We start from the raw sequence: 27,696 nt of genomic DNA on the forward strand, positions 1-27,696 counted from the left end.
AACTGATTGAAGCGATGATTGCACTGGCAATGATATGAATTACTGCTCTCGATGAACCTCTGACGCTCTCAAATGGATGATATAAGCCCCAAAAAGGACAAGATAGGGAAGACACAGCCACCAATTGTCCAAAAACAAATCCCAGGCCCAAGATGCTGCCATGAGACATCCCAGGCCAGAGAGAACGCAAATGTGGTGCTGCTTTAGTCAAACTGCCAGGTGCAAGTTTGACTCGACCAAGTGACGTGAGAGAAACCAGAGCATGCAGATTTCTCAAGAGCCACTCTCGCTGACTAGGAGGATTGAGCTGTTTCACATTAAGTGGAAGAATCTTCCTCATCTGTTGCTCTCCACTTCTTTAAAACTGTGTTCTGCACCAGCTGCTGTTCAGCTACAAAAACAACAGTGAGGAGTTCAGCATTTTATCTCAAAGCAGGGGACTAAATACAAGTGAACACTGAATGTAAAACCAGAACATTATGGGATTCAATACCTCTTGACATAAAACAACAAGTAGCCATTTCTCTCAATGTCTTTGGACACCTCCGACCAGCTGGTTCTTCTGACAAAGGTGTCACTACACCGCAGCCAACCATTTTCACTGGGCTTACGAATATGACTGATGTAGTGTCCTTTAAGACAGAGAAACTTTAGTATAAACTTTGGCACTGACAAGAACTACACATGGTCAATGAATAAACAAATGAGACAACAGAAAATATACAGCAAATTCTTACCCCAAAACAAATTGGTTCCCAAATGCGACACAACACCAGTGAGTCTGTACTGTGCGTTGATGACAACTGGTACTTCCTCCTGTTTAAGAAACATGAAGATTATAAGGTAATGCTACTGTGTTTCAAAAGTTCCTGAAGATCGATCTATCTACTTATCTATGTATCCATCCACAAACCCACCCACCCAAAAAGCTATCCATCATACATCGACCCACCCACCCACCCACCCATCCATCCATCCATCCATCCATCCATCCATAAAACCACCTATCTATCTATGCCTTTCCTGTGGTTTTGTCGGTGTAACTCTTTTCTTTTTCCTCAATATTCTCTGGAGAAATGTTCTGCGGCCTGCTGAGCTGTTAATATCTGACACTAGCTGCTTTCTGTTCTCTGTTGAAAATCATAGATCAAATAAGAAAACACTTCTTGAAACAAGAACAAGAAAGGCAAATGTCTTTCCGAACCTGTCTTTAAGTAATTGAGACATTACAGCATTTCTATCTACAATCTTCGAAGAATACATCCCCCAAACACTAAAATATTTTTAGCATGCAGTTGGTTAAAACAAACAGTGGATGTACCTTCAATGCAGGACAGCTTCAACTCCTCAGGAATCTCCAGTTGATCCTTCAGCTTGCACATGGAGGACGACATGATGTCAAAGCGCATCACCATAAGGACCAGGACCCTGTAGAGACATTCAGATGATCAGAAGTGATGGACCAACTCATGTTTAGTTATTTTGCAGGGTAGAAACTGATTAACAGTGTGTCTTACTGTGGAAGGCTGAAAAACTTCAGAGTCTCAGTAGCCTTGGTGCCAGAACAGTGTCTGCACGCACAATCAATTGAAGACGCCTGAGGAACACAAAGACATCAGCCGATCAAAAATTACTTGACATAATCCTGTTCATGTAATAAATTCACTTTAGCACTGACACTCACGTTCAAGTACTGCTGCAGACTGTCTGTTAGACATGCTTGAGGGCTGATGACAAGTGAGAGGTAGTTGAAATCCTCTGTAAAGCTCTTCTGGAAGCTACAGCTGAAACAACAAAATGAAACACACTTCTTTACACACTTTTTTTGACTGCACATGTATACTTTTATATATGAATAGTGCTATAGTATAATATTACTGTTCAATCACTGATGAGTGCAGGTAGGTATGTCATTACCTGTTGCATGTGCGCTCACGTTTGAGCTTGAACTCCATATTGGCCACAGGGCAAGTGAATGTGGGCCAAGATTTCTTCAGAGACTCACTCTCCTCTTTCAGACAGGACATACAAGCCATGAGGAACTCATGGGCATCCTGAGAGAAGAAAGAGAAGCACAGTTGAAGAGCTCCAACTTAAGATGCAACTTAAAGTGCCCCTATTATGCTATTTTAAAGTTTCCTAATGTTGTTTTGGAGTCTCCTACAACATGTTTACATGCATCAAAGGTCAAAAAACTGTTTCATTTTCTCATAATATACATTTGCACATCACCACATTTTCAATGATTCTCAAACAACTTGTGTGATGAACCAATCTCTCTAAATCCCTCCTTTCCGCGAGCTACTCTGCTCTGATTGGCCAGACAGCTCAGTCTGTTGTGAATTAGTCTACCGCGTACAGTGCATGTGTCGAAAACAAAAACGGCCATTGCCATAACAACGTCAGCTCTGCGTGTCCTGACGCTTCCTACACCGTAAACTAAACACAGTAACGAACAATGACGTCGATTTTGCCATATCAATCCGAGCGCGAGTCCGATGATGATACATTGGAAGAAATAGTCATTCAACCCGAACCTCCATTGCAAGGACAACTCGAGCAGGAAGTTTCTCAGTGATACACTACTCAGTTTGAGGTACATTATGAGATGTTGCAATTGTAATTCCTCACCATCAGCATTAACAAGTGCATGCCCAACAACAACCCGATTATTTTACTTGTACTTATTTATTTATCGAGTATTTTTCTAATATATTGTGGTGAGCTCTAGCGTGAATGACTGATGTAACATAAACGTTGGTAAAACAAATCTTGCTCCATGCTTTATCTTTCCTCAAAGTAGTGAGAACGACAGACAATCTGCATTAATAGACACAGTTATATTATTATATATTATATATACTATACTGCTGTGGTATCGTGGTAAAGATGAATTTTAACCACTGATTCTTCACATGCTCGTCATTGGGCAGTGAAAAAAAACCTGGCTTTACCTTCACACTGTAGAGCACTGCGTCTTCTCGACATGATGCTATCCAGTGTCCACAGGAATCAGCTGCAGTGTTTGGGGTTCAAGTTTTCCCTGGTGTCTGCGCACGCAATAAGTGGGCGGGCAATATGCTAATGTTTCGTCTTGACGTCACAACAAAACGGCTTATGACAAACGGCTTATTTGAAAAACTATTAATTTCAGTGACTCAGAGTCGACTCGTACTTCTGAAAGACAATAACTTTATATACGGTGCACTTTCAGATTTAAAACTTTGCAGGATGTGTTCATTCATTCACATTCGCTATGTTACACACTACATGAAAGGTCATTTTCAAAAATCCATAATAGGGGCACTTTAAGAAACAAATTTTGTTTGCAAGACTGTTGTTCACTCCTAAAAGGATTGGCATGAATTTTGCATGAATGCTGGTCCAGGCTAGTTTAGTGCTGGTGGACCAGAGCCCTGCAGTTCACCAGCAAAAACAGGCTTGAAACCGCATAAACAAAAAAGTCTTGCTAGTTAAAAGGCGTCCTCACCTGCTGCTGGTTTCCCTTAAAATCTGGATAGTGATTTTCAATGTAGCTTTTAACTTTAGCCAAGTGCTTTTGCTTCAGGTCGTAGTCATTGCTTCCCAGCCTGCTCATATGCAGGTCAGATAATGCTCTGGAGGGAAATGTATGAATATTATATGTACAGAATTGGTGTACTGTTAACTCCCACGTTTATAAATAAAGATTATTCTGCTGTACTCTAGCATGTCATGAGAATTACATTACAACACAGTTTAAATAGGAAGGTTTTAGATATAATGTTGAATCAGTTTTGGTACCCGAGCAGTGCAGCTTTATTTTTCCAGTTTTCCTGCTGGGACAGCACATCTTCCTGAAAGGAGGAAACACTGAGGAGGCACTGCAAGACGGAGTTCATGTAGCAAGAGTTCCCTAAATTCGGAAGACTGTGAGAGAATCAGACAATTTTGGTTAGTGGACAGCTTTAAAACACAAATTGCAGATGAAACATCAGGCAAACTATAGCCCAATACTATATTTATTAGTTCCTAAAAACACATTTCTGTTCTTGGGGATTCCCTACTTAACTCTTTCCCCGCCAAACATTAAAATTTTCTGTTATTTGTGAGAAAACACTTCCCCTGCAAACACTGAATTTTACGGGTTTCCGTGTTTTCACTGTTATAAGGCAGGAGGCGCTTTTTCACATCTTCTGAAAGACTACTGAATCTCCTGATTAAAACACAGGCGAAAAAGAAGCAGAAACAAGCGATCTCATATGTATTCATATGCATATGTAAAATAACGCGATCACCAACATTAAACAGCATATAAATCAAAACTGCCTAATGTTACTGTATGAAATGTCGACCCAGGACGAGCTATAGGACTGTGAAGCTTTGGGGGTGTTGATGGACTCGATCTACTCCATCTATGTTTTGATCATCGTTCTGAATCCGATCTAGATGTAGTCTTTGACAAAAACAAGATTTTGCTCTTTTTTTTATTTAACTTACCATCATTCAATTTTGTTGTTGTAGTTTAAAAGCAGAGGGTCTGCATTTTCAGATATTCATACAACAAAATATTCTGGGGCCATGAAACTTTTGTGAGAATTATCGAAAAGCTGCCGGGGAAAGAGTTAACTTGAATGTTTGAGGCTTCCGGTGTCATTCACTTCCAGCTATTTAGCTGTACAAAAACAGTTCATTACGCTGCTTGATGTTGCAAACTAATAGTTGCAATCATATTTTAAATTATTTTATACTCATAAACACACTGGACTGTTGCGCAAAAACGTTTACCATTCCCAGAAATTGATTATTCTTCTAGTTATTTACCTAACGAATGGGAAGTCTCGCACATTCACAAAAAATTGTTTACTTCTATCTGGTTGTGTTATTGCACAGTTTAAATTACTTCACTATTGTTATAAAATGTGGGAAATTGTCATCATAAAGCATAGGCAGGTATGTCCAGACTTTACCCTAAAGCAGCTCTGCCAGCATCATCACCCTGCGTCGCTCTGTCCTGTTCAGTCGCTGCTTGCTGTTCGAACAAAGTACTGACCCACTGCAGTGCTGAAGTCTGGGTATTTCCAATCGCCTGGATTCTTAAATTGTCCATAATTTCTTGAAGGCTAAGGAAACATAATGCATATGTTACCTAACATTGTGCTTGTCAGGGTTTGGGGTTCAAAACTCAGTCTTTTTACTCACCATTCAAGTTCAATAGCAGCAAAGGCCGGAGGGGCAGCTACATCTGTGAACAGAGAAATTATGCAGTTTTAGTCAAACATTTTATCATGCACAACTGCAAGCCTCAGGAAAGACTTTCTAAAATAGGGGATATTATAAATCAATACAGAATGTTAGCAATTTTTTTTAATTGTTTAGACTTGAGCTCCAGTCTGGGTTTTAAATGATTCATTAAAGGCAATGAAGGTAATTTTAACCGCTTTTGGTCACTTATTCTAAACAAAGGCGTACTGTAGCTGGATGACGCCGTGAATGAGCATGGATTCATGGGAGTTGTTGTCTTCGAATGAAGCCTTATTAAAATTACTGTGGCATAAAGCAGGGTGGTCCGAGAGCCATGGGAGCGAATGCTAATGAAAGAGACCTGCGATACATACTAGGACTGCACTATTAATCCAAATTAACCACATGCGATCTGGCTAAGTCTGCGATTTTTTGTGCGCAGCTTGTCAGTACAGCACATCTCTGATATCCACAGTAAATGCTGCTCCATCTGAAACCCAGAAGGCGCTCTCGCGCAGAAACTCCAAAAATTCCCAGCAGAAATAGATAACGCACGTCATTCCAGGAAATTTGTGATCTAAAGTCCGATTCATTTCCACAAACTGGTTCTTTCGGACAGTTTGTTTCAATGAATCGGGTCAAAAACTGGTTCATCGGTTCCTTACGTCATCAAGCAACGACACCACGCATTTTTCTATCCATTTATTTTGTTTCCTAACAACTCAGAACCATGTTATATCAATGAAACATTCAAATAATGCATATTGAAATTCAAATAAAAAGTTATTTGTGTGAATGCATATTGCTGATTATTGCCTTTCATTCACTGAAGTTAATGATGTTTGTGTTACAGTTGAATTTGCGGATCCTTTTTGTCGGATATGACTGACCAATATTGAGCCTACATCTTCTCCCAAACAGTTACTCACCTGTCTAATAAAACACATAATATAATAATCACCAAAGCGTCTTTGGTGATTCCATGGTTTCTGCAAAAGTAAAACTGGAAATCGAGGGTAACACGGATATGACGTCATTGACCGGCGAGTGAGGCGATGCAAGGACACGGTCTGTTACACTGGTATAAATTGCTGATTTCTCTGGATTTAAACATTGTTGGAAATGTTTGGGATAATGTAAGTACACAAGTCAACACAATATATATCATTGTTCTAGTGATTTTTGAATAATCAAAAATCTTACATTGTGCCTTTAAATATAATCGGTATTAAAACATTTTAATACACAGCAGGAAAGAAGGCTAAGCATTTACTACTTGCGAACCTGACAGAATAAGCTCCGGTTTTATAATTCTCTCACCTGCGACAGGTTTTGTCTCCTGAGTCTCTTGAGCAAAAGATCCATCTGCAGATGTGAAAGAACCGTCGAAGCTGGGAGAGAGTTTTATCCTTTCAACTACTGCTGGGAAGAAATAGTAATACAAGAAATGATCTATTGTTCATATTTTTTGCTTGCTTTAAAAAAATGTTGCATTATATCTGAATTTTACAGCCTTTAACAAGTCAAATCAAGCATTGTGGATTAAGAAAAGATACAGTAGAAAAGATGGAGAACTGCTTTATATCTTACATGTGACCAGTTCAGTCTCTTGGGTTGCAGCCAACAGATCAACTCCACGATGCTCCTCAGATGATCTGTCGACTGCAGTTGAGGATGAAGCATCAGTCTTGGTGTCGCTGTTCTTCTGCTCAGAAGACGAAGACTTGCCTGGCAGACAAAATGACAGGATTTTGCCAAAAATGTGACGCAGAAATCCAAATCTGCGTTTGCGAGAAGAGTTGGGCAATTTGCTGCTGTCAGCAGGAGCTGTAGTGGACGAATTCATCACATCAGCTGGAGAAGACAGCGCAAACTTCACCCTCTTGTTTTTCTTCTCTTTTTTGGCCTTTTTATCCATTTTTTCATCCACCTGATGAATGTCGCTCACCATTTTCTAGAGAGATAAACATAACTCAGAATTATGCATTAATAATTATGCATTACTTATGTTTGGTAATCAATTAATCAACGGACACCGGGGCTAGTTGTCACAATGGAAGTTGCTATAAGGTGTGAGTCAATAACACAAATGTTTTCTCTTTCAGTAGCTGTCTAGTTCAAAATAGTTTTTTTTGTAATATATATTATTGACAATGAGAGGCAAGAGTCAATGAACAAATATTTGTTTCACAAGTTTTCACGTTTTACATATTTCTTGTTATGAATTTCAAAATTAGCATACAGTTTAATTTGTAATGACATCTAGAGTTTGAAAGGTAGTACAACTTGATCTCTTTTTTTTGAAATCCAAAAGGTTTTAATTATATTTTACTACATATAAAGGTATTTTAAAGATTTTGAAGTGTCAAAAGGTCATTCGGTTTAACCGTCCGAAGGCCAATACAGCCATTTCATTTGTGATTAAAATATCTTAAAATGTAATAAATGTATATATTTTTTATTCTGGCATGATTTTATAACATTATATATCAACATAGTGCAAAATGGTATTAAAATTATGTGTAGAAGTCGTTGCTTTGTTGTGAGAAAGAATGTCCGGAAAAATTAATTTCATTTAGGTAATTCGGAGTAACCAATATGAAGGCACCATTTTGGATGCGGCCATGCGGTCAATATCATGTAACAGGGTGTGACATCATTCAGACACCTGCAAAGGACAACATAGTCATGAAGCAAAGTAACTCTCTTAACTATTTGAAAATTCATGTTTTCACTTGCTTATACACATGTCCCGAAATATCAGGTCACTCGGTACAACCGCTATAAAACATGGAAAATGGTGTAATATTTTAAAAACTTGTACTACATATAAAATGTTTGATTGTCTTTTTGCTCGCAAGCTAGCTAGATATCAGCCTGTTAGCATTGTTGGAAAATATTGTCATTCGGTTATACCGAATATAAAATATAAAATTTGGTTATACCGAATGACCTACTGTTTAACATCAGGTGTCACCACTAATGGCCAATCATCACTTAATTAATCACTTAATTATCTCATTAACTTCAACACTGCTTCAGTGTTCATTTTTAACACCCTGTAGTTGGACCGATATGTACACCGAGAGTGTACGTACACTGGGGATTTTGCTGTGTGTAAAAAAAGAAGAGATACTTGCCTAAAAAAGAGAAAAGTATAATTTTTTTTTATTATTTATATTATTTTATTATTACTATTATTATAATAGTATATATAGTAGTAACTGTATGATAACAATATTACAACGCATACAATCGGCTCTATTTTGCATTTAGTAACTAAAGAAAACTGAATGATTAAAGGGAACACCTGCCAATATTATATTATTATTATTATTAGTAGTAGTAGTAGTAGTAGTAGTTGTTGTTGTTGTATAGTTTTATTTTTAGTTACCAAAGAAGAAAACTCAGTGGCAAAAAATATAAAAAGGTGTCAATTGATGTACTTGGCCAAAGGATTAAGAATAAAGGAGGCGTATATGGATGAGGGCAAAATGGAGGCAGAGAGAGAGTGTATATTGACTATAAACAATATTCTGAACCTGACCCCGGAGTCTTTAAATGTGACACCTGACATCCCAGTGGATGAGGTGCCACAGGAACCACATTTGCCATCAGAAACCAGACCAAATCTTCTACTTTAAAGAAGACGTGCATACAACCATTAGTGAGCCAGAACCTCTAATGCCGAGTTCAGACTGCACGATTTTAGCCCCGATTTTGGCTCGCCGACAGGTTTTGAGAAATCGCCGACAAATGCCCAAAATCACAGGCAAACCGGTGCTCGTTCACGCGAGTGACAATCACGCAGTGTGAATGAGCAAAGACGCCATCTGAGAGAATCGCCGACGAGTCGCCGACGCCCGTGAGATATTTGACATGCTAAATATATGGACCTGTCGGCGATTCACAATCCTGCTGTGTGAAAAGTGTTCTGACTGAAAACTACATCGGAGGTGACCGACAGCCAATGAGAGAGCAAGATACAGGACAGCAGGGTGTTCAGTGAGGAGTTATAGACCAGAATATCAGTATTTTAATAGATAGGCCTTTATTTACAATTATATCAAACAGAAACAAAGCACACACATTTGCATGACCAGCAGCAACAGCAGGACATTTGTAAAATTATTTATTTACCCCCAACTCTCTATGCAAAACACAGTCCTTGCTCCCCTCGTCTTCCCAACCATTTCCTGCATGAACTCAATGTTTTATTTTTTTTTTTCATTTTCGCTACAAATCAGTGCACAGACAATTTGGATCGCAATCTTCTTGTAGGCTATCATTTTTAATAACAAATTCAGTGTCGCGCGAGAACTCCAGTCTCACGCACGCGTGATCTTCCGTTATTTCCTTATCACTTCTCGCGTTTGTTTGGTTGTGAAACGTAGTTTGCGGACCAGGGAGAAGTTGTCGGCGATTCTTTCTTTTGTAAAGTCATGCAGTGTGAAACCTCCTGTCGTCGAGCCATCGTGCAGTGTGAACACACCAGCAACTGAATGTTACCCCAGATAGTCACGCAGTGTGAAAACAACAGTAACCCGATTATTTTGAAAATCGTGCAGTCTGAACTCGGCATAAGTTCACGGTCCTCAAGATTATGCTCCAAAGACTGGATAACTTTAAGGAATTTATAGAATCTCATTCTTAAACATTTGTTCCAAAAACAATTAAATGCTTCAATGTTTTAGTTACTTTAATATCATTAACAGTAGGCTACGAGTTGTATGTTGCAATAGCAAATAATTGTTTTTAATGTTTGATGTACTATTTTACATTAATATTATATTAACAATAAAATGTTATTTTAAAATGTATTGTTTTAATATTCATATGAAGGACAACAGACGTTGTAATTCGGTATGACATCCTTGTTCATTCGGTAAAATCGATATATAGTAAATATTTAAATTGAATAATACTGTTTTTAATAACCAAAGGAATTACAAAAATAAAGCAGATTAGGCTTTTCTTTTCTTTTTTTACATTTTCCCTTTTCTCATTTCCCTGTGCAATGTTTTACTTGAAAATGTTGGAGGGTTTAGAGTAGTCCAACAAAATGAATACATTAATGAGATCAGTGATAATGTTTTTTTACATTTCTTCCGTCGTACACAATATATACCATCTTAACATCAATTTCAAATCAGATTTTATAATGAATAATTATCTGCAAATTAATTATTTTAAATATATTCATGGTTAAACCAAATGACTTTTTGGTGACATTTTTTCCATCTTGTAAAAATTGACAAAAGCAGTGATAATTGATTGCAAAAAAACACATAATCTCATTGTTAACACTTAGCAAAACTAAAAAGTGGTTTCTAAAATTAATTACATTTCCATTACATTTTTTTTTACACTTTTAAAAGCCTTATTCGTCAATGAACATAGTTATCCGCAAAAGCAAGTAGCCTACACATGCACTGAGTTCATTTGACAGATAGGTCTATAATGCAGTCACAAAATGAATGATAGTATCTAGATTTTATATACATATATGTTGTTGATATTTTAATAGTATTTCGCATTTCTAGCATTTACATCAAATCAGAGTAAATAGAAAGCGTTTTCATACCTTTGTGATAATTTAATCCGTGTGACAACGATGGTGTGCAATAACGGTGGAAATGTTGAGTAACTATATTTGTTTTTAAGACTTGTCAAAGTGAAGTAAATGGGTAAAAACACATTTGACTTCCTTCGCTAGCCAAGTCATTCTAGTTGCACAGATGGGCAGCGCGCGCTCTTCCACGGACTGGAATGCAGCGTGTCTGTGTGACGTCACGGAGCATCTATCTCAAACGTTCTATCCTCGCGTCACTCTACTGAATCTTTTTACTTAAATAATATTTTATAATACCTTTAATGTTTTAATAATGTATATAATATAATAAACACTATGCTTGGCAATTTGTTAATTAGTGGACTCTGGGGTAGTCGTCACATTATACTCAATTACAGTGATTATTTTAGGAATGCAATAAAAATATTAGGTACATAGGAAGCTCGAAGGATTTTTTTTTTTTTTTTTGTGAGGACAAAAATTATGCTTACTATCTCCCCAAGCCCTCTTATCTTTGTTTTTTCATTAAACGTATAATGCCTGGCAATTACTCATTCTTTTCTGAATCCAATTACAATCTTTGCCAGAACCAAGCTTGGTAAAACCTCCTTTAAATAATTTGCAACCTCGGATTGGAATATTCTCCAGAATGAGATAAAGCTAAAGAAAATTGGGGTCTTGTAGTCAATTTAAAATTGTATTAAGTAATCTTCAGAGTAGCCTAAATTAATTACACTCCTGTAATAGAGATTTTAATAATAAAATAATAAATCAGCTCCATATTGATTTCAAGTGATCAAGGGCTCAGGTGTCACGGTATACTGTTCTTTGGTTCCTTCTCGTCTTGTGTTTATGTTGTTGTACGAGTGCACGTGTGTAGTGGGCGTGATTGAATGTCATACCTGATCCGCTCCAGCTGATCATCATCTCGTCACCAGCTGCAACTTATCTCATCACCGTTTATATACTCACCGTTGTTCTACCCTCTTTGTCAGATCGTTGTTTGATGTCTGTCTCCTGTGTCGGCGTTCCAGTCCTCTCTCCCTGCTTTCTAGTCTTTGTGTTTCCTGTGGATTCGTCGTGTTTGCGTGTGGATTATCATCATCATTGTTCACCTCTTCACTGTTCCCGTCTTCTCTATCTTGACCATCGAAGTCCCCGCGCCAGCCCTCCACGCCCGTGTCTTCATCATATTGTGTATTTACAATAAACCTGAGTTACTTGCATTTAGCTTCCTGTCTTTCGTCTGCCAGCATGATGACATCAGGGACCTGTGTGAAGTTGACCCCCCAACCAACACAAAACGCCGGCAAAATAGTCTCAATCAATTGTGCTCCGTTTGTGCTGTAAAATTTTTTGTTTCTGCTGCTTCAGTTGTTTAGATAACAAAGTAATATTTATGGGTAGGCTAATTTTGAAGTCACTCAGCCCCCCACATGCTCCAAATTCACCCCAAATAGTCTTGTTTGTTTGTGCCGGTAATAGTTGTTTTTGTGCTGCTTCAGTTTTTAAAATATTAGACATTGAATTATAGGTGATGTCATCACCAGCCTCCTTCCCACGCAGGACGAAATGTCGACCCAGGACAAACTACAGGACTGTGAAGCTTTGGGGTATTGGTGGACTTGATCTACTCCATTTGTGTTTTGATTAGTGTTCTGAATATGATCCAGATATAGTCTTTGACAAAACTTAGTGTTGTGGGATGGTCGTAATCAGGCGTCAAGAGGTTGATGTTATGGCACATTCAAAAACAAGAGGAGTCAGTCTTAAAGATAATGGGACTTTTATTTTCCCAATTAAGGCCAAAGGCCTTCAAAATTGGCTTCTTGCTAGCCAGCAACCATATGTCATTCAGGTGACCAATATTATGCACAGAGGTCTGTTTGCTCCTGAACCACTAAACAGTAGTGATGGAAATTTCAAAACACTGCTTCATGAAGCTTCGAAGCCTTTACGAATCTTTTGTTCCAAATCAATATTTCGGAGCGTGTATCAAACTGCCAGAGTCACCTAATTTCAACAAACGAGGCTTCATTAAGTCACAACTGTTTCAAAACACTACGAAATTTCAATGTTTCACCACTGTGGGCGATGATCTCTGTCAACCCATGAATCATGAGGAGTCTCTGAGAACCAATGAACAAGTGTCTGTGGGTTGTACCTGATCAGTTTTATACATTTGTAGACATTTTAAATAGATATTCACATAATTAAAATGAATAATGGTAGTTAATATACTTATTGGCCTGTTTAGCTAAACCATTCATATAGCAAAAAAAAAAAAAACCTGACAGTTGATCAAATAACATATATACACTTGATAATCTTATTAGATTATTATATATTTGCATTTGATAAGATTTTCCTTTTAGTAAAAAATTTGCAATATATTTGTAAAAAGTGTTTTTATGCATGTTTGGCCTGATTTTTTGTTGCATTTACACTGTTATGACCACTAGGAGTCACTGTGGAGACAGGTGTCGGATTGTTTCGAAGCCTCAACACAATATGGCACATTTGATTCAACTGTTTCAGTAGGTGTTTCTCAATGTCAAGGAAGGATCCTCGGAAGCCGTTATTTCGAGGATGCTACGTCATCGACATCCGTCGAAGGACTGTTCCAATGTCGAGGATCCTCAGAATTTCAACCAAGGACTGAGTCCTTCGTTCAAAAAATATCCCATACACAGGAAAGGATGCATATGTGTAGCCTTCGCGCTCTCAAATCACCCACAATCCTATGCGCCAGCTTTACTATCTTGTTCAAAAAATAAAAAATGTCAGACGTTAGCGGAGTCGGAGCAATAACGGGGCACTATGCTTGTACATGTAAGTTACCATACATTTGTTATAACTGTTTTACATACAGTATAAGAAAAGTTTAACGTTTAAGTGCCAGTACAAATTACTACCGTATTGATATTACAAATTATACAAATATATACAAATTACGTTATTCATGGCTAACTGAACCGGACCTGTCATTTAGCTTGGTTGCCGTCACCGGCATTTTTTTATAAATAACTAGTTAAGTTGTACAAAGTAATTTAACATGATTAGCAGAAGAGAATTCTTTTAAAAGCATTTAAAATCGTACTGGCCCCAAACTTTTGAACGGTAGTGTACATCACAACTTTTTGATCTTTTTGTATTTTTGCAGCGCCAAAAGCACCTTTTCACTGACGTAATGACGCAATGACGTGCACTTGCTATAGCCTGTTCCATTTACGTGTTCTCCGAATGCTAAAGAGTAGCCTCGCCTAGCCTCTGAAGGAAATGACTTGGAAGGATCAATCCTGCCAAGGAAGTGTCCTTGACATTGAGAAACTGCTAGAGTTTCACGAAGCCTCGATCTGCCCACCACTACTAAACAGCCTTCCTTAAATAGCGTTTAAAAATAAAAAATCCTTAAAAATACGTTTTAAACACATAAAGTGACAATTACAAATTCACCGTGTTCATTTGACACATAATTACAGCAGAGAGCAGATTTACAACACAACAGCTCGTTTCTGGTAGCACTTATATAAGGTGCTCACTAGGGGGCGCGCTCCCGAAGTGAGACCTACACGCAGTCAACCACGAAGAAGAGATGCTGCGTCCGAAACTGCATACTCACTGAGTAGGTACTTAATTTCAATAAGTACTTACTTAACAGGGTAGGTACTATATAACTTAACGAGTGCTAAAGAGTAGGTACTATATAGCCTGATCTTGTTAAGTATGAATGCGATCCTTACATCATCCGCCATGTTGACGTTATCATGTGGCGTACGACGTTATCACAAGCGCAACAACTTAAAATATATGAGCGACAGGTTTAACTCGTCTATCTGTAAATATTTATTGAAACTTGCTCATTGTGGTCTTGTTGAAGAAACAGCTGCCCATTTATTTTGTTATTGTAGTAAAACCAATATATTATGGGTTGATTTAAGTTCTTATATTTTTAACCCACAGTTTTATCCTTAAAGATATTATTTTTATTACGAAACCCCCAATCGTCATCTCTTGAATATGTTGTTATTTTCTTCATTTTATCTGCAAAAATGTTCAAGCAAAAGTCGCTTAAATCTCCATTGGTTTCCTCTTTTTCTTGTTGAATTTAACCCTCATTGTATCCCTCAGGCTTATAAATAGCAAACAAAAAATGCATTTTCTTTATGTATTATGATGATTATTCAAAGATATTTAACCTTGTTATTGTGCTTTTTTCCCCTGTATATATAATCTTATATTATGATGTATACAAACCCATGATATTTATGTTTTCTGTTTTTTTGTCATTATGATTGTTCATTGTTGAAAGACAACCATGGTATCTTACCCTGCTCTTTATGTAACTATAAGTTCTGCAATTACAAAATGATATGAGCGATAGATGCACTAACGCCTCATAACATCAGTAACTCGACAGCCCTACCTAAAACAGTTTTCCTCAACGTTTATAATATCTGTACTGTCTCCCTCATCACCACATACAGAGAGCCTGTACACAACATGTCAGACTCGTCTCAACAGCAAACACTCCTTTTGGATAGGTCTTATAAGAGGGTCTTATAAGAGTGATGGAGGGTCTCATGGAGGGTCTTATAAGAGTGATGGAGGATCTCATAAGAGTAATGGAGGGTCTCATAAGACTGATGGAGGGTCTCATAAGAGTGATGGAGGGTCTCATAAGAGTGATGGAGGGTCTCAAAAGAGTGATGGAGGGTCTCATAAGACTGATGGAGGGTCTCATAAGAGTGATGGAGGGTCTCATAAGAGTGATGGAGGGTCTCAAAAGAGTGATGGATTGTCTCATAAGAGTAATGGAGGGTCTTATAAGAGTGATGGAGGGTCTCAAAAGAGTGATGGATTGTCTCATAAGAGTAATGGAGGGTCTTATAAGAGTGATGGAGGGTCTCAAAAGAGTGATGGAGGGTCTCATAAGAGTGATGGAGGGTCTCAAAAGAGTGATGGAGGGTCTCATAAGAGTAATGGAGGGTCTTATAAGAGTGATGGAGGGTCTCAAAAGAGTGATGGAGGGTCTCATAAGAGTGATGGAGGGTCTCATAAGAGTGATGGAGGGTTTGATCCATTGCACCATTTCCAGGATTCAGCTCTGGGCTCCTCATCCTCATGATGATGATATACCAGTCTGCAGAATTTCAGAATCCTACAAAAATACATAAAACATAATAAAAAACAGACATGTTAACAGCACAATGTCATTTGATTTCTGTATTACAAGTAACAAAATCATCGTACTTTTTATTTTTATTTCAGGTTTTCCTTTGAAAAATCTTTGAAAGTCTCTAGAAGACAGAAATGATTTCACCTTGGTGAGGGTGGTGGAGTGGACGGGATCTAGGGCAGGGGTTCTCAAACTTTTTTGGACCAGGGACCCCTTAGAGCGGTGAAAAATTTCCAAGGACCCCCTCATAACAATAACTGTCTGTGATTAATATGCTTACAACTATTTGTACTCTTAAAGGTGCAGTGTGTGACTTTTAGCGACATCTAGCGGTTCGGTTGCGAGTTTACACTAAGGGCTCAGCCCACCGCTCACCCCTCCCTTTCGAAGAAGCTACCGTGTCCCAAACGGGACAAACATCGTCGTCTGAGACGGCAGAGAATAGCCAGAGTAAACCAAGTTTCTGTACCACAGTCCATTATAAACCACATAATGGATAAAGTTTACAAAGCTATAGTCAGGTGTGGATCAAGGGTCTTAATACGTAATATAATAATAGTAATTAGTTGATTCTCTCACGAACGTAACCAGCACATTTCTCCCCACATAGCAAACCCATAATACAGCGAGGGAGAAGAACCACATGAAACTATGCAACTATATATTTTTTCTAACAGGGTAGTAAAAGTTTAGATGGCTAATATGAGCTGTCACAGTGGCTGAGCTGGTTAAAGCTTTAAGCCTTGTTTAAACTCGACGCGTGCGCATGAGCCCAAAAGTGCGTGCGGCAAAAAATGACGTGATTGTAACAGCGCGCGCGCCTCGCATCCCCTAGACACCATTTACTACACACAATAGGCTTTTTTACTCTGATTTTGGAAACTCGATCGACTTAAAATGCTTCCAAGAACGACGGGTTGGTGATTCCTGTAACTGTTTTACGGTCAATGACAAAAGTACTAATCAGCTGTCTCACGAACGTAACCAGCACATTTATCCCCACATAGCAAAGCCATAACACAGCGAGGGAGAAGAATTAAGTTACATGAAACAATCCAACTTCATATTTTACACCACTGACAAGGGAAAAGTCACTACTCACGGTGTTTATGGATAGCTTCTAGCTTTCTGCTGCTTCTCTTTCAAGGTAGTGACGAAATGCACTCTGTAAAACTGTTTGTTCGCTGTCGGCTACGGTAGAAACATGGCGTCACAATATGTCGACCTTCATAGAAGGGGATTCCCGCGGCTATGTAGATATAAATGCCTCATTCTAAGGTAATAAAAACATTACGGTTTATTAAGTAAGTTCTTTATACACCACTGAACACATAGTTATGGATGTCATATTGCATTTCTGTTAATAGATACTCAAAATTTGAACACATTGCACCTTTAAATGCCATTGGAATTAATTGCATTTTAATCTTTTTCACCCTTAAAACTTAAGACCTGTTTTATAGAACAGAAACACATGTCAGTTTAAATCATGTTAATACCACTTATATACTTGTAAACAGTGGGTATTTTATTCTAATTGCATTTGGACTCAATAGCATTTACACTAAGTAATTTATCTTAAAAGCTTTCATAAAATCAACAGCAAGACAGCAAGCACAGGCTTGTTCTAATAAAACCAAACATTAAAATTCCCTAGATTAAAATTAAAACATTAACATTTTACATTAAAATAATAGTTCACCCAAAATGAAAATTCTGTCATCAATTACTCACCCTCAGGTTTTTCCAAACCTGAATGAGTTTCTTTCTCCTGATGAACACAAAAGAATATATTTTGAAGAATGTCAGTAACCAAACAGTTGATGGACCCCATTGACTTCCATATGTTTTTTTTTAAAAAGTACCAGAAACTGTTTGGTTTCCCACATTCTTCAAAATATCTTCTTTTGTTTTCAGCAGGAGAAAGAAATTCATTCAGGTTTGGAACAACTTGAGGGTGAGCAAATGATGACACACTTTTCATGTTTTTTGGGTGAACCATCCATTTAAAATAACATTTAAATTATGTAATGTTACTTTACGTGCATCAACTTTAAAATAATGAACTCATTGCATCTTATATCAATGGCAGAATTAACACTGTTGCAGAACACATCCTAGTAATTAAGTTAAACCAAACTTTTATTTTGGCGGGTTGTAGTGAATAAAAGTTTTGTATTGTTATTATTTATGTAGGCCCAGGGGCGGAATGTTTTTAGTTAAGCCCCGAATATTTTGCTACCTTGTCTTTCTCATAGAGCAAAACAATTAATCAGAAAAACAAATGTGAATAAGATTACAGCTTCCATGATTACCTAATATTGAAAAGTGCATATTACAGTTTTATTTATATTTTTCCCTTTGCATTAAAGGTACTTACAACGTGCTTTTGCAGCGTTGAGCATTGTAGCCAATCACAGACATGTCTGTTGAACGCATCGGCCAATCAGAGGCGTTTAAACGAAATATGTGTTTTGCGCGAGCTCACCGAGTTCTACACTTGTCACGAACCTGTCATTATTATAACCTAAAGATGCAAATAAGAGATTCACTGCAATGTATTTGATATTCTTGATGCTGCTCTGATGCACTCCATTACGCACCGCTCTGTTTGTTGGAAAACAAAAAGTTCAGCGGTCTAGCTCATCAATGTCAAAATGATTAAAGAATGCGGGGCTTACCGTTCACAGAAGGATGTTAACAGTGAACGAGCACCTGGTAAAATGTAAGTAGATAAAGATTTAATATTTGACAACAGTAATTATTTCACTAATACAATAAGCCTTTCTTTTTCTTTATTCCCTTAAATCGCTTTTATAATCAATTCATTAATTTAAATAAAAATACCCAATTTTAGTTTGGGCTAAAGCCCCAAATATCCACTGACCCTAGAACCGCCCCTATTTTTGTATCAAATTAAATGCTGAAACATTCTCAAAACTGGCGGATAAAAATAAAGAACTGAACATTTTAAAGAATTTAAAAGAATTTCCCCGTGGTCTGACTGGATTCCGCGATTCCGTTCATAGGGTTCTAAAATTATTGCGCGGCCCCCAAGGGGTCCGCGGACCCCACTTTGAGAACCACTGGTCTAGGGGGAGGGATGGTGGGCCAGGCCCGTGCAGGGGGACAGGACATGGGACGTGGCATGGCGTGGGCGGGTCTGGGCCGTGGCATGGCGTGGGCGGGTCTGGGCCGTGGCATGGCATGGGCGGACCTGGGGCATGGGCAGACCTGGGCCGTGGCATTGCGTTGGCGGACCTGGGCCTTGGCATGGCGTGGGTAGCGCCGGCAGTGCAGGAAGCCAGGGCGGCAACGGCAGTGCAGGAAGCCAGGGCGACGCAGGAAGTGCAGGGGTCCAGGGTGGACCAGACAGTTCAGGTGGCCAGGGTGGTCCAGACAGTTCATTAAGGGGCCTTCTGCCCCCCTCCACCCCAGTCTCTGGCTCGGCAGACGCGACATGAACAGTCTCTTCTGCGGCAGGCACAACGTGAACAGTCTCTTGTGCGGCAGGAACTACGTGAACAGTCTCTTGTCCGGTGGCCATGACATTATGTGTAGGCTCGGCAGGACTGACCTGAAGCAGCTCAGGCTTGGCAGGACTGACGTGAAGTGCAAGCTTGGCAGGAGTGATGTGAAGTGCAGCCTCGGCAGGACTGACGTGAAGCAGCTCAGGCTGGGCAGGACTGACGTGAAGTGCAGGCTCGGCAGGACTGACGTGAAGTGCAAGCTCGGCAGGACTGACGTGAAGTGCAAGCTCGACAGGACTGACGTGAAGAGTCTCGGCAGGACTGACGTGAAGAGTCTCGGCAGGCTTGACGTGAAGCTCAGGCTGATGAGGCATGATGTGAAGAGACCCAGGCCTGGCAGGCATGACGTGAAGAGACTCAGGCTTGGCAGGCATGACGTGAAGTGAGGCAGGCATGACGTGAAGAGACTCAGGCTTGGCAGACATGACGTGAAGTGACTCAGACTTGGCGGGTACTGTGGAATTGTGGGGTCCCTTTTCCGCAATACCCACAGTAAACGAGGAGCCACTCAGCAATAAAGCATAATCAATGTATTCGGCCAAGGTCCAGTGGATTTCCCCCCCAGGAAGCAGGGAGCGAATGGGCTCACCATAAATATGTCCTTGAGGGCAACATCATTAAAGTTCACCAGGTGAGAGAGTAATATCGATTACCCTGGCGTAAACACAGGAGGGCAACTGCTGGGTTCATTGTGGGTCAAGTTTTTCTGTAAGGATCCACTGGAGGCAAGTTGTAGATAGAACCCAAGTGCAGTTTAATTATAAACAAACAAGATCAAACATCAAACAAAAACATGGTGTGGCATGAAACTCGAGACTTAAATGTGAACTAAAACATGAACATTAACATTACATAGCATAACATTAGATAACACTATCTAACATAACATTAGATAGTTCACCCAAAAATGAAAATTCTGTCAGTATTTACTCACCCTTGTGTTGTTCCAACTTCGTAAGACCTTCGTTTATCTTTGGAACACAAATTATAATATTTTTGATTAAATCTGAGAGTTGGTTCACACCTCCATAGGCTTCTTAAGGGATTTAAGCTTGCCAGCCCCTAAAAGTTATTAAAGATATCGTTAAAACAGTCCAAGTGACTACAGTGACTCAATCTTAAGTTTATCAAACGACGAGAATACTGTTTGTGCGCAAAAAATAAATAAATGACGACTTTATTTCAACTATTCGTTTCCTTCTCTGTGGGCCTGGAGTCAGTTCACTAGTGATATAGCGCAGTTCTTCTGTTGTTGTACGTCACACGCATCACACACATGACCAGTGTTGGCCAATAGTGAGCCTACGTGTGACGTAGCTCTACGCTATCAGACTATGTTAACTGACTAGAGGCCCAACAAGTAGGAAATGAATAGTTGAAATAAAGTTGTTATTTTTGTTTTTTTTTGCGCACAAAAAGTATTCTCGTCGCTTGATCAACTTAAGATTGAGCCACTGTAGTCACTTGGACTAGTTTAACGATATCTTTAATAACTTTTCGGGGCTGGCAAGTTTCAATCCCTTTGAAGCCTATGGAGGAGTGATCCAGCTCTCAGATTTCATCAAAAATATATTAATTCGTGTTCCGAATCTTACGAAGTTCTGACGGTCTTACGAAGTTGGAACAACATGAGGGTGAGTAAATACTGACAGAATTTTAATTTTTGGGTAAACTAACCCTTTAACATAAACTTCCAAACAGTGGAAAAAAAAAACTTCCAAAAACTTGACCAGGACACATGGCAAACATGACGGCTTAAATATATATTTTTTAATCGTTAAAAAAAAAAAATATATATATATATATATATATTATAACTTTTATCAGTACTAATTTTATTAGCACTCATTAATCACTTGTTTATGTTAAAGACCCATGCACAGATACTTTCAACACAGGCACTGACACCACACTGAGCATGCTGCACATAAGTACTTCGTTTTTGGTTACAATTTAATCATGTAAAATTATAATTTCCTTTTCATTATTTTTCATTTAATTATGAAGTTAAAATAAACAAAAACAAATGTTCAGAATTAGAGCCTTAGAGTTACAGCCTTGCGTTGTATAGGCATTTGCGCAATGAAAATTTGCAATGAAAAAGCACCACCTAATGTCCATCCGCTAGACTGCACTGGGGTTAAAATTATGATATGGCAAATCCAAGCCATATGTGTCATTTAACCACAAAGCCTACTGTTGCTATTTCGGGGTCTAAAACAAGAAAAAAAGGCATTGTGTTAAAATTGTGTAACCATTATATATATTATTCTACAAATAAGTTATTAAGTAAAAATATACGCATAATATTATTTTGCTTTATTAATTTTATTAAAAGTTTCATTCCAACAGACAGATTAAATATCAGAACCATTATGCTGTCTTGTTCTATTTTTCTCAGTAAGTTACTGATGTAGCCTATGCCTTGTCACAGCATTAAAGAGCGGAATTTAATGTTTTGCAATAAATACACAAGTGTAGCCTGATAAACTTTTTAAATTTGAAACACTTACATAGAAGATTGAAATCTTTATTTTAAACTAAATTAAAATAAATGTTATAACAATATAATGTAATTTCAACGAAGACAGCAATATTTCAGCACTTCAGACAAGGACAGCGAGTTAATGGCCACCCTCACGCGGTCATAGACACAGTACAGCGTAATTTTCGTAAATTCCGCGGTAATAGGTCCTTTCACATGACGTCACGCAACTTCCGTTCTGAGTCAAATCGGTGTATGTTTACTTCTGCCAGCATAGTGGAACGCTATGGAGTTTACCAAGTCCCTTCTACACCTGCCAGAAATGCATCTAGATGATGTACAGCGACTTGCAGACAAATTTTCACTTACGACACATTCCAAACTTGATAAAGGATACAAATTATTCATTAACCCTCTATTGCATAGTGTTGCTTCAGGGTAACATACCCATTTTCCCTCATATTCTCAGGCTTACAAAATCATACACCAAAAAAAAGCTTATTTTAATCTGGAGGAAGTATGACAAGCCAATAGAATGCTTGTATTTGATCAAATGACTTGTCCAACCCCCTTTTCAATGTCTTTTCCTCACCTGCACTCACATGCGGCAGCCTTGTTTTTTTCAGCTCCACAAAACTTTGAAAAAGTGACATTTTCCTTAGGATTTCCATGAAATAAAAAATATTTTCACAATTTTGGGTAAGTTCTGATTTAATTTCACTCTGTTGATTATGTTTTCATTGAATATTTCTTTTGTAAATGGGTAAAATAGCTATGTTGCCTCAAAGCAACAATATCCAACAGTGGAATGAGAATTCCCTGTTTTCATGCTATTTAGCAATACAATATTATCAGCAATATAACATTTCACACAGATGGAAGGATACCAAGATTTATTAAAGTATTTGTCAGTATGTGCCTTGTTTTTTTTTTTTAATTTTAAAATACTTAACAATAACAATATGTATGATGACAGTTTAGTTATAACTATGCATAGGCATAGCCTAGAATTTGTAGCTTTGTAAGCTCAGATGTGTGTGTTTGTGTGTGCGCGTGTGTGTGTGCACCAAATGTTCAATCTGCCTCTAATACTTCCAGATACATATAATAATTGTGTAATTATCTTTTTCAGTGACAACTAACATAACAACATTCTATGGCAGAAGGAGGAGTCAGGCGTCAATGAGAATGAATGCATAAAAATAATACTCCTTTATTGCACATTGTTACTTCTAGGTAACAAACCCCACTAAGATGGTAACTGGATTCAACTGTATTACTTTTTCAGCACAATTGTTTTTTTTTAAATGAAGTTGATGTTGAAGATCTTTCATAAAGTCAAGTCAAGTCATCCTCATTTATATAGCGCTTTTAACAATGTAGATTGTTTCAAAGCAGCTTTACAGAGATAAAGATATAATTTAAGGTAACAGAGATTGGTTTGGTTTTATAGTGGCTCTTGAAAAATGTTTTTTCCAGCTTAAGTTAGTTTTGATTGATTCACTTCCGTCTAAATGATAGTTTGTTATTAAATTAGGGGCCGCTAAGACGACACCGTTCTCTCTAAACAGACTTTAAACGTGAACCTGTGATAGACGCTGATGGCGTTCACATGCGCATTAAGAATTGATTCTATAGTTATGTGCGTTTGAATATATGTGCGCAGGTTTTTAATTCCTTACAAACCATGCCTAAACAAACTACTTGTCTATAAATTGATGCAGAATTTTTATTTTATCTTATCACTTTGGGTAGGTACGCGAACCGAAAAATTCCACAACGCTTTATCTGTAGAGTGGTATAGGGATCCTCCATAGGGAGAGGCTAGTTGGCACTTCAGCACTGCATTGTCATCGGGTCCAGGCGAAAGTCCTTCGTCAGATCTGGAAACGGCCTGGATCCGGCAGGCTGCGGGAAAACCTCGGGATAAACAAAGACACTAAAATTAGCGTAGATGCCATTCTTCTTATGATGTAACGAGTACATGAGGATGTGTTGTGAAAAATGTGTTGTGTTATGAAATAAAGAGATATATATTAAATAGACTGCACTTTTTGTTTTTATTCCCATTATTGCATGTTGTTGCGCCAAAGTAACATACCTAGATCTACCCCTATACATGAATATCAGATGATGTCACCAACGTCTCCTCACTGACGTCACTCAATTCTAAAACTTGTCATCCGCCATCTTGAGTACCTGATTCGGCAAGACCGATACGTCAGTCGCAAAGGAACTAGAACTTATTCTCTGGCCGAGCCCGAACTTGCGGGCCGATATTTCCCGTCACTATCCTCGGGCCGGGCCCTTGATCTAGAGATGTGCACTCCCAATGCAAAAGAGTGCGGCGCAGGACTAGATTTGATGACCGAGTGCGAGCAGCAATGCACTCTCTGTGTGTGTGCGCGTTGCAGGGAGAATAAAACGATTCGCGGGACTCCCGCAAACTAGAAATATCTATGAATAAAACATATAAAAACTAATAAATTTTTGCAGAAAAGCAACAAGAACTAAAACAAAATAGAAACGATTTACAGGCCAGAGTTTCCTTTTAAAACACGTTTGCAGCGTTGAGCGATGTAGCCAATCACAGACATATGTGTTGATTTCTGTGCAGTATTCATGTTGTCTGTGGTGAGTGGATGTAAATGATAATGAGCTTACGCTAGCTTAGGGGTGTGCGATATCACGATTTATGATCGTGGATTAAAATATATCCACCATCTGCTTTTGAAGAAATGCCGTAGTATCGTGCATTCTATCAGTTGCAGTTCTGGCGCCTCCGTCTCAGCTTAGGCTACAACGCGACGTATATTCACATCAAATGTTAAAGCTGCAGTAGGGAGTTTTGAGAAAATGTTGACTTAGCCTGAAAATTTGAACAAGCACAACTTACAGGTCCAACCCCCTTGCTCTCTGCTAGGCTACAGCCCTCCCTCCACAGCTCCTCCCCCACCGCTCCTCCCTCCACAGCTCCTCCCTCCACAGCTCCTCCCTCCACAGCTCCTCCCCCACAGCTCCTCCCTCCACAGCTCCTCCCTCCACAGCTCCTCCCTCCACAGCCCTCCCTCCACAGCTCCTCCCTCCACAGCTCCTCCCCCACAGCTCCTCCCTCCACAGCTCCTCCCTCCACAGCTCCTCCCTCCACAGCTCCTCCCCCACAGCTCCTCCCTCCACAGCTCCTCCCTCCACAGCTCCTCCCTCCACAGCTCCTCCCCCACAGTGGAGCCTGCCGTGAACGCGCAGGTTAGTAAGCAGGACCACCGATGACGGCGGATTATAAACAGTTATGGAACATTCACTAATAGGGACGAAACATCAACAATATGCTTTACATTGACTATGGCCTGCCCATACTTTGACTACAAACTTGGTCCTCAAATCATTATGTATTTTGCAATACATGTAACTTAATAAGGTTGCACTCTATCTATAAGTTATAGCTACTAAGATAACGTTAAAGGATTAGTTCACTTTAAAAAAAAAACTTTTGCTGATAATTTACTCACCCCCATGTCATCCAAGATGTCCATGTCTTTCTTTCTTCAGTCGAAAAGAAATTAAGTTTTTTGATGAAAACATTCCAGGCTTTTTCTCCATATAATGGACTTCAATAGGACACAAACGTTTCGAGGACCAAAAATTTCAGCGCAGCTTCAAAGGGTTTTAAACGATACCAGACGATGAATAAGGGTCTTATCTAGTGAAACGATCGGTCATTTCAAAATAAATAAAAAACTTTAAGCTTTATAAGCACAAATGCTCGCCTTGCTCTGTGATGCACGTTCATGATCCTGTTCGAACTCGTTCATCCAAATGAACAAATCTTTTTTCGAGTCATTCGTACGTTGAATGAACGAAATGACTCGAAAAAAGATTCGTTCATTTGGATGAACGAGTTTGAACAGGAGAGTCACGAACGACGGTACACGCTCGCGCTGTGCAAGAGAGGGGTGATCAGCGCGTACACGAGCATGATTGACACTGCTAAGACATTCCTCCTGGCTCTGATTGGTTGTTTCTGACCGGGAGCGGTGTATTTCTGCAAATGGCAGTAGGACCACAGGGAGGAGCCAGAGGAGCTTGATTTTTTTCACAGATTATCTGTCTCATATTTTACTTTCAGGACAATCTGAGAGTTTTAACAAATATTTGTTTACAAAAGCTACCTACTGGAGCTTTAACGCAAAGGAACGGACAGTGCAGTTCACATAAGTTCATTATTTGCATGTGCTAACAAGTCATTCAAGTGTTGATGTGCGGTTCTAACGAGCGCTTTTCTGAGCGCGTACACCCGAAGCGCATGCGCACTAAGCCTGTCTAACAACAGCGACAGGTTACTGAACGAAGTTATCTTTCTAGTCTTATTGCGCGAATACTGTCAAATACACACAGGGTTTACATAAACAAAGTTGGTTATATATAAAGTGAAACAAACAGAGAAAATCTGCTTCCTAGCTAATGCCGTCAGTATTGTAGACAGTACTCGGCAGGTACTCAAGATGGCGGCAGTCAACTGGAAAAAGAGCGGATGACGTAAGAGGTCATGCGACTGATATTCATGTATTATTATAATTTTTGTAAATTATGTGTTGAATTGTTCAATGTGCTCTATGACTGGTAATAAAATGTGTGTAATTATTTTTTTTCTCTGTTATTTCATATATCATGCAATAGAGCAGTGGTCTTCACTATTTTTTTCATGAGAGCCGCACCGATAGGACAAAGTCAGTAGGAGAGCCCAATTTTTACAGGAAAGTATAAAAGGTTACATCCAGTCATAAATACCATGTCTGTTTATTATGTCACCCCTGAACATTCAATATGCAGTGCAATAAATAATTTTTTTTTAAAAATGATTTACCAGTCAAATTTGTAACTGAGACAAGATGATTTCCCTTAATGACAAAAAAAGCAGGATTTCCAGAATAGATTCATCCCAGAATGACATTAAGTTATTTTTTTCTACATTAGCCCCTCATGTATCTAATCATCCAAGAGCACATGCGGCGTTAAGAGCTGGAAATACCGCCATAACTGGCAACTCCGCAGGGACTGGATATGTTTACATGCACAACTTTTGTTTCAATCGGTCTGAATTCATTGTGATTGATTAATCTGAATGTATTGTAGTTTACATGAATGCTTAACATCGTGATATGATGCACGATCAGGGTGATGTGCACGTTTATAAGTCAAAAGATTCAAATTTGAAATAGGTTTTTTGACATTCGCACACTGCACAAATATACAAAGTTTCCCGCTGTTGTCGCGTAATAACCATTTTCCTACATTGGTTCTTTATTTGTTTTAAACAGCAGACTTAATATCAAATTCTGGTCATAATTTGGAGACTATGATGAACCGTTATGCCGTGCTGTTTGTATTGATCACGCAGTAAAAATGCCCCAAATCAGTCGTCTGTGGATGAGAATCTGAAACAAGGACTGGTGAGCCGTTGTCCTGCTTCACTTCACAAATACTGAGTGAAAGGAGAATTATAGAACGACGTGACACTCGTTTATACGACACTTTATTCATCAGAAGAACAGCGCGTTCAGCGCGACGGACGGCGTCCTTTCAGTTTCGGTTTTCAATCGATCAAGTGAACATGTTCTCTCGATAAACCACCCCTTTCAATCCGATCAAAATTATTTGAAAATAGAGCTGACACTTTGAGTTTTTAATGGGTTATGTTATAGTCCAA

At 38.8% G+C, this 27,696-nt stretch overlaps 1 protein-coding gene across 1 annotated transcript; it reads right to left on the reverse strand.

Moving 5' to 3' along the window:
* Positions 1-317: 317 nt before the first annotated feature.
* LOC143744547 (uncharacterized) lies at positions 318-19,382 on the reverse strand. Its single transcript, XM_077236167.1, has 11 exons — positions 19,050-19,382; positions 6,814-7,177; positions 6,544-6,645; positions 5,182-5,224; positions 3,784-3,909; positions 3,491-3,617; positions 1,918-2,054; positions 1,685-1,784; positions 1,518-1,597; positions 1,322-1,428; positions 318-391 (listed from the first exon to the last, which is right to left on the reverse strand). The coding sequence occupies exons 1-11, from the start codon at positions 19,380-19,382 to the stop codon at positions 318-320; spliced, it is 1,593 nt and encodes a 530-aa protein (XP_077092282.1).
* Between the last annotated feature and the right edge of the window lie 8,314 nt (positions 19,383-27,696).

This window comes from Siphateles boraxobius, unplaced genomic scaffold (assembly GCF_051911475.1).
Source record: "Siphateles boraxobius isolate OS27281-9 unplaced genomic scaffold, OSU_SipBor_1 1, whole genome shotgun sequence".
Taxonomy (NCBI): Eukaryota; Metazoa; Chordata; class Actinopteri; order Cypriniformes; family Leuciscidae; genus Siphateles; species Siphateles boraxobius.

Excerpts from the sequence above, each read along its gene's own strand:
- LOC143744547 (XM_077236167.1), bottom strand. The coding sequence starts at position 19,382 with ATGAACTGTCTGGACCACCCTGGCCACCTGAACTGTCTGGTCCACCCT. Across the intron at positions 5,225-6,543 it reads GGAGACAAAACCTGTCGCAG|ATGTAGCTGCCCCTCCGGCC; the intron begins GTGAGAGAATTA and ends CTCTGTTCACAG. Across the intron at positions 392-1,321 it reads GAAGCTGTCCTGCATTGAAG|CTGAACAGCAGCTGGTGCAG; the intron begins GTACATCCACTG and ends TTGTTTTTGTAG.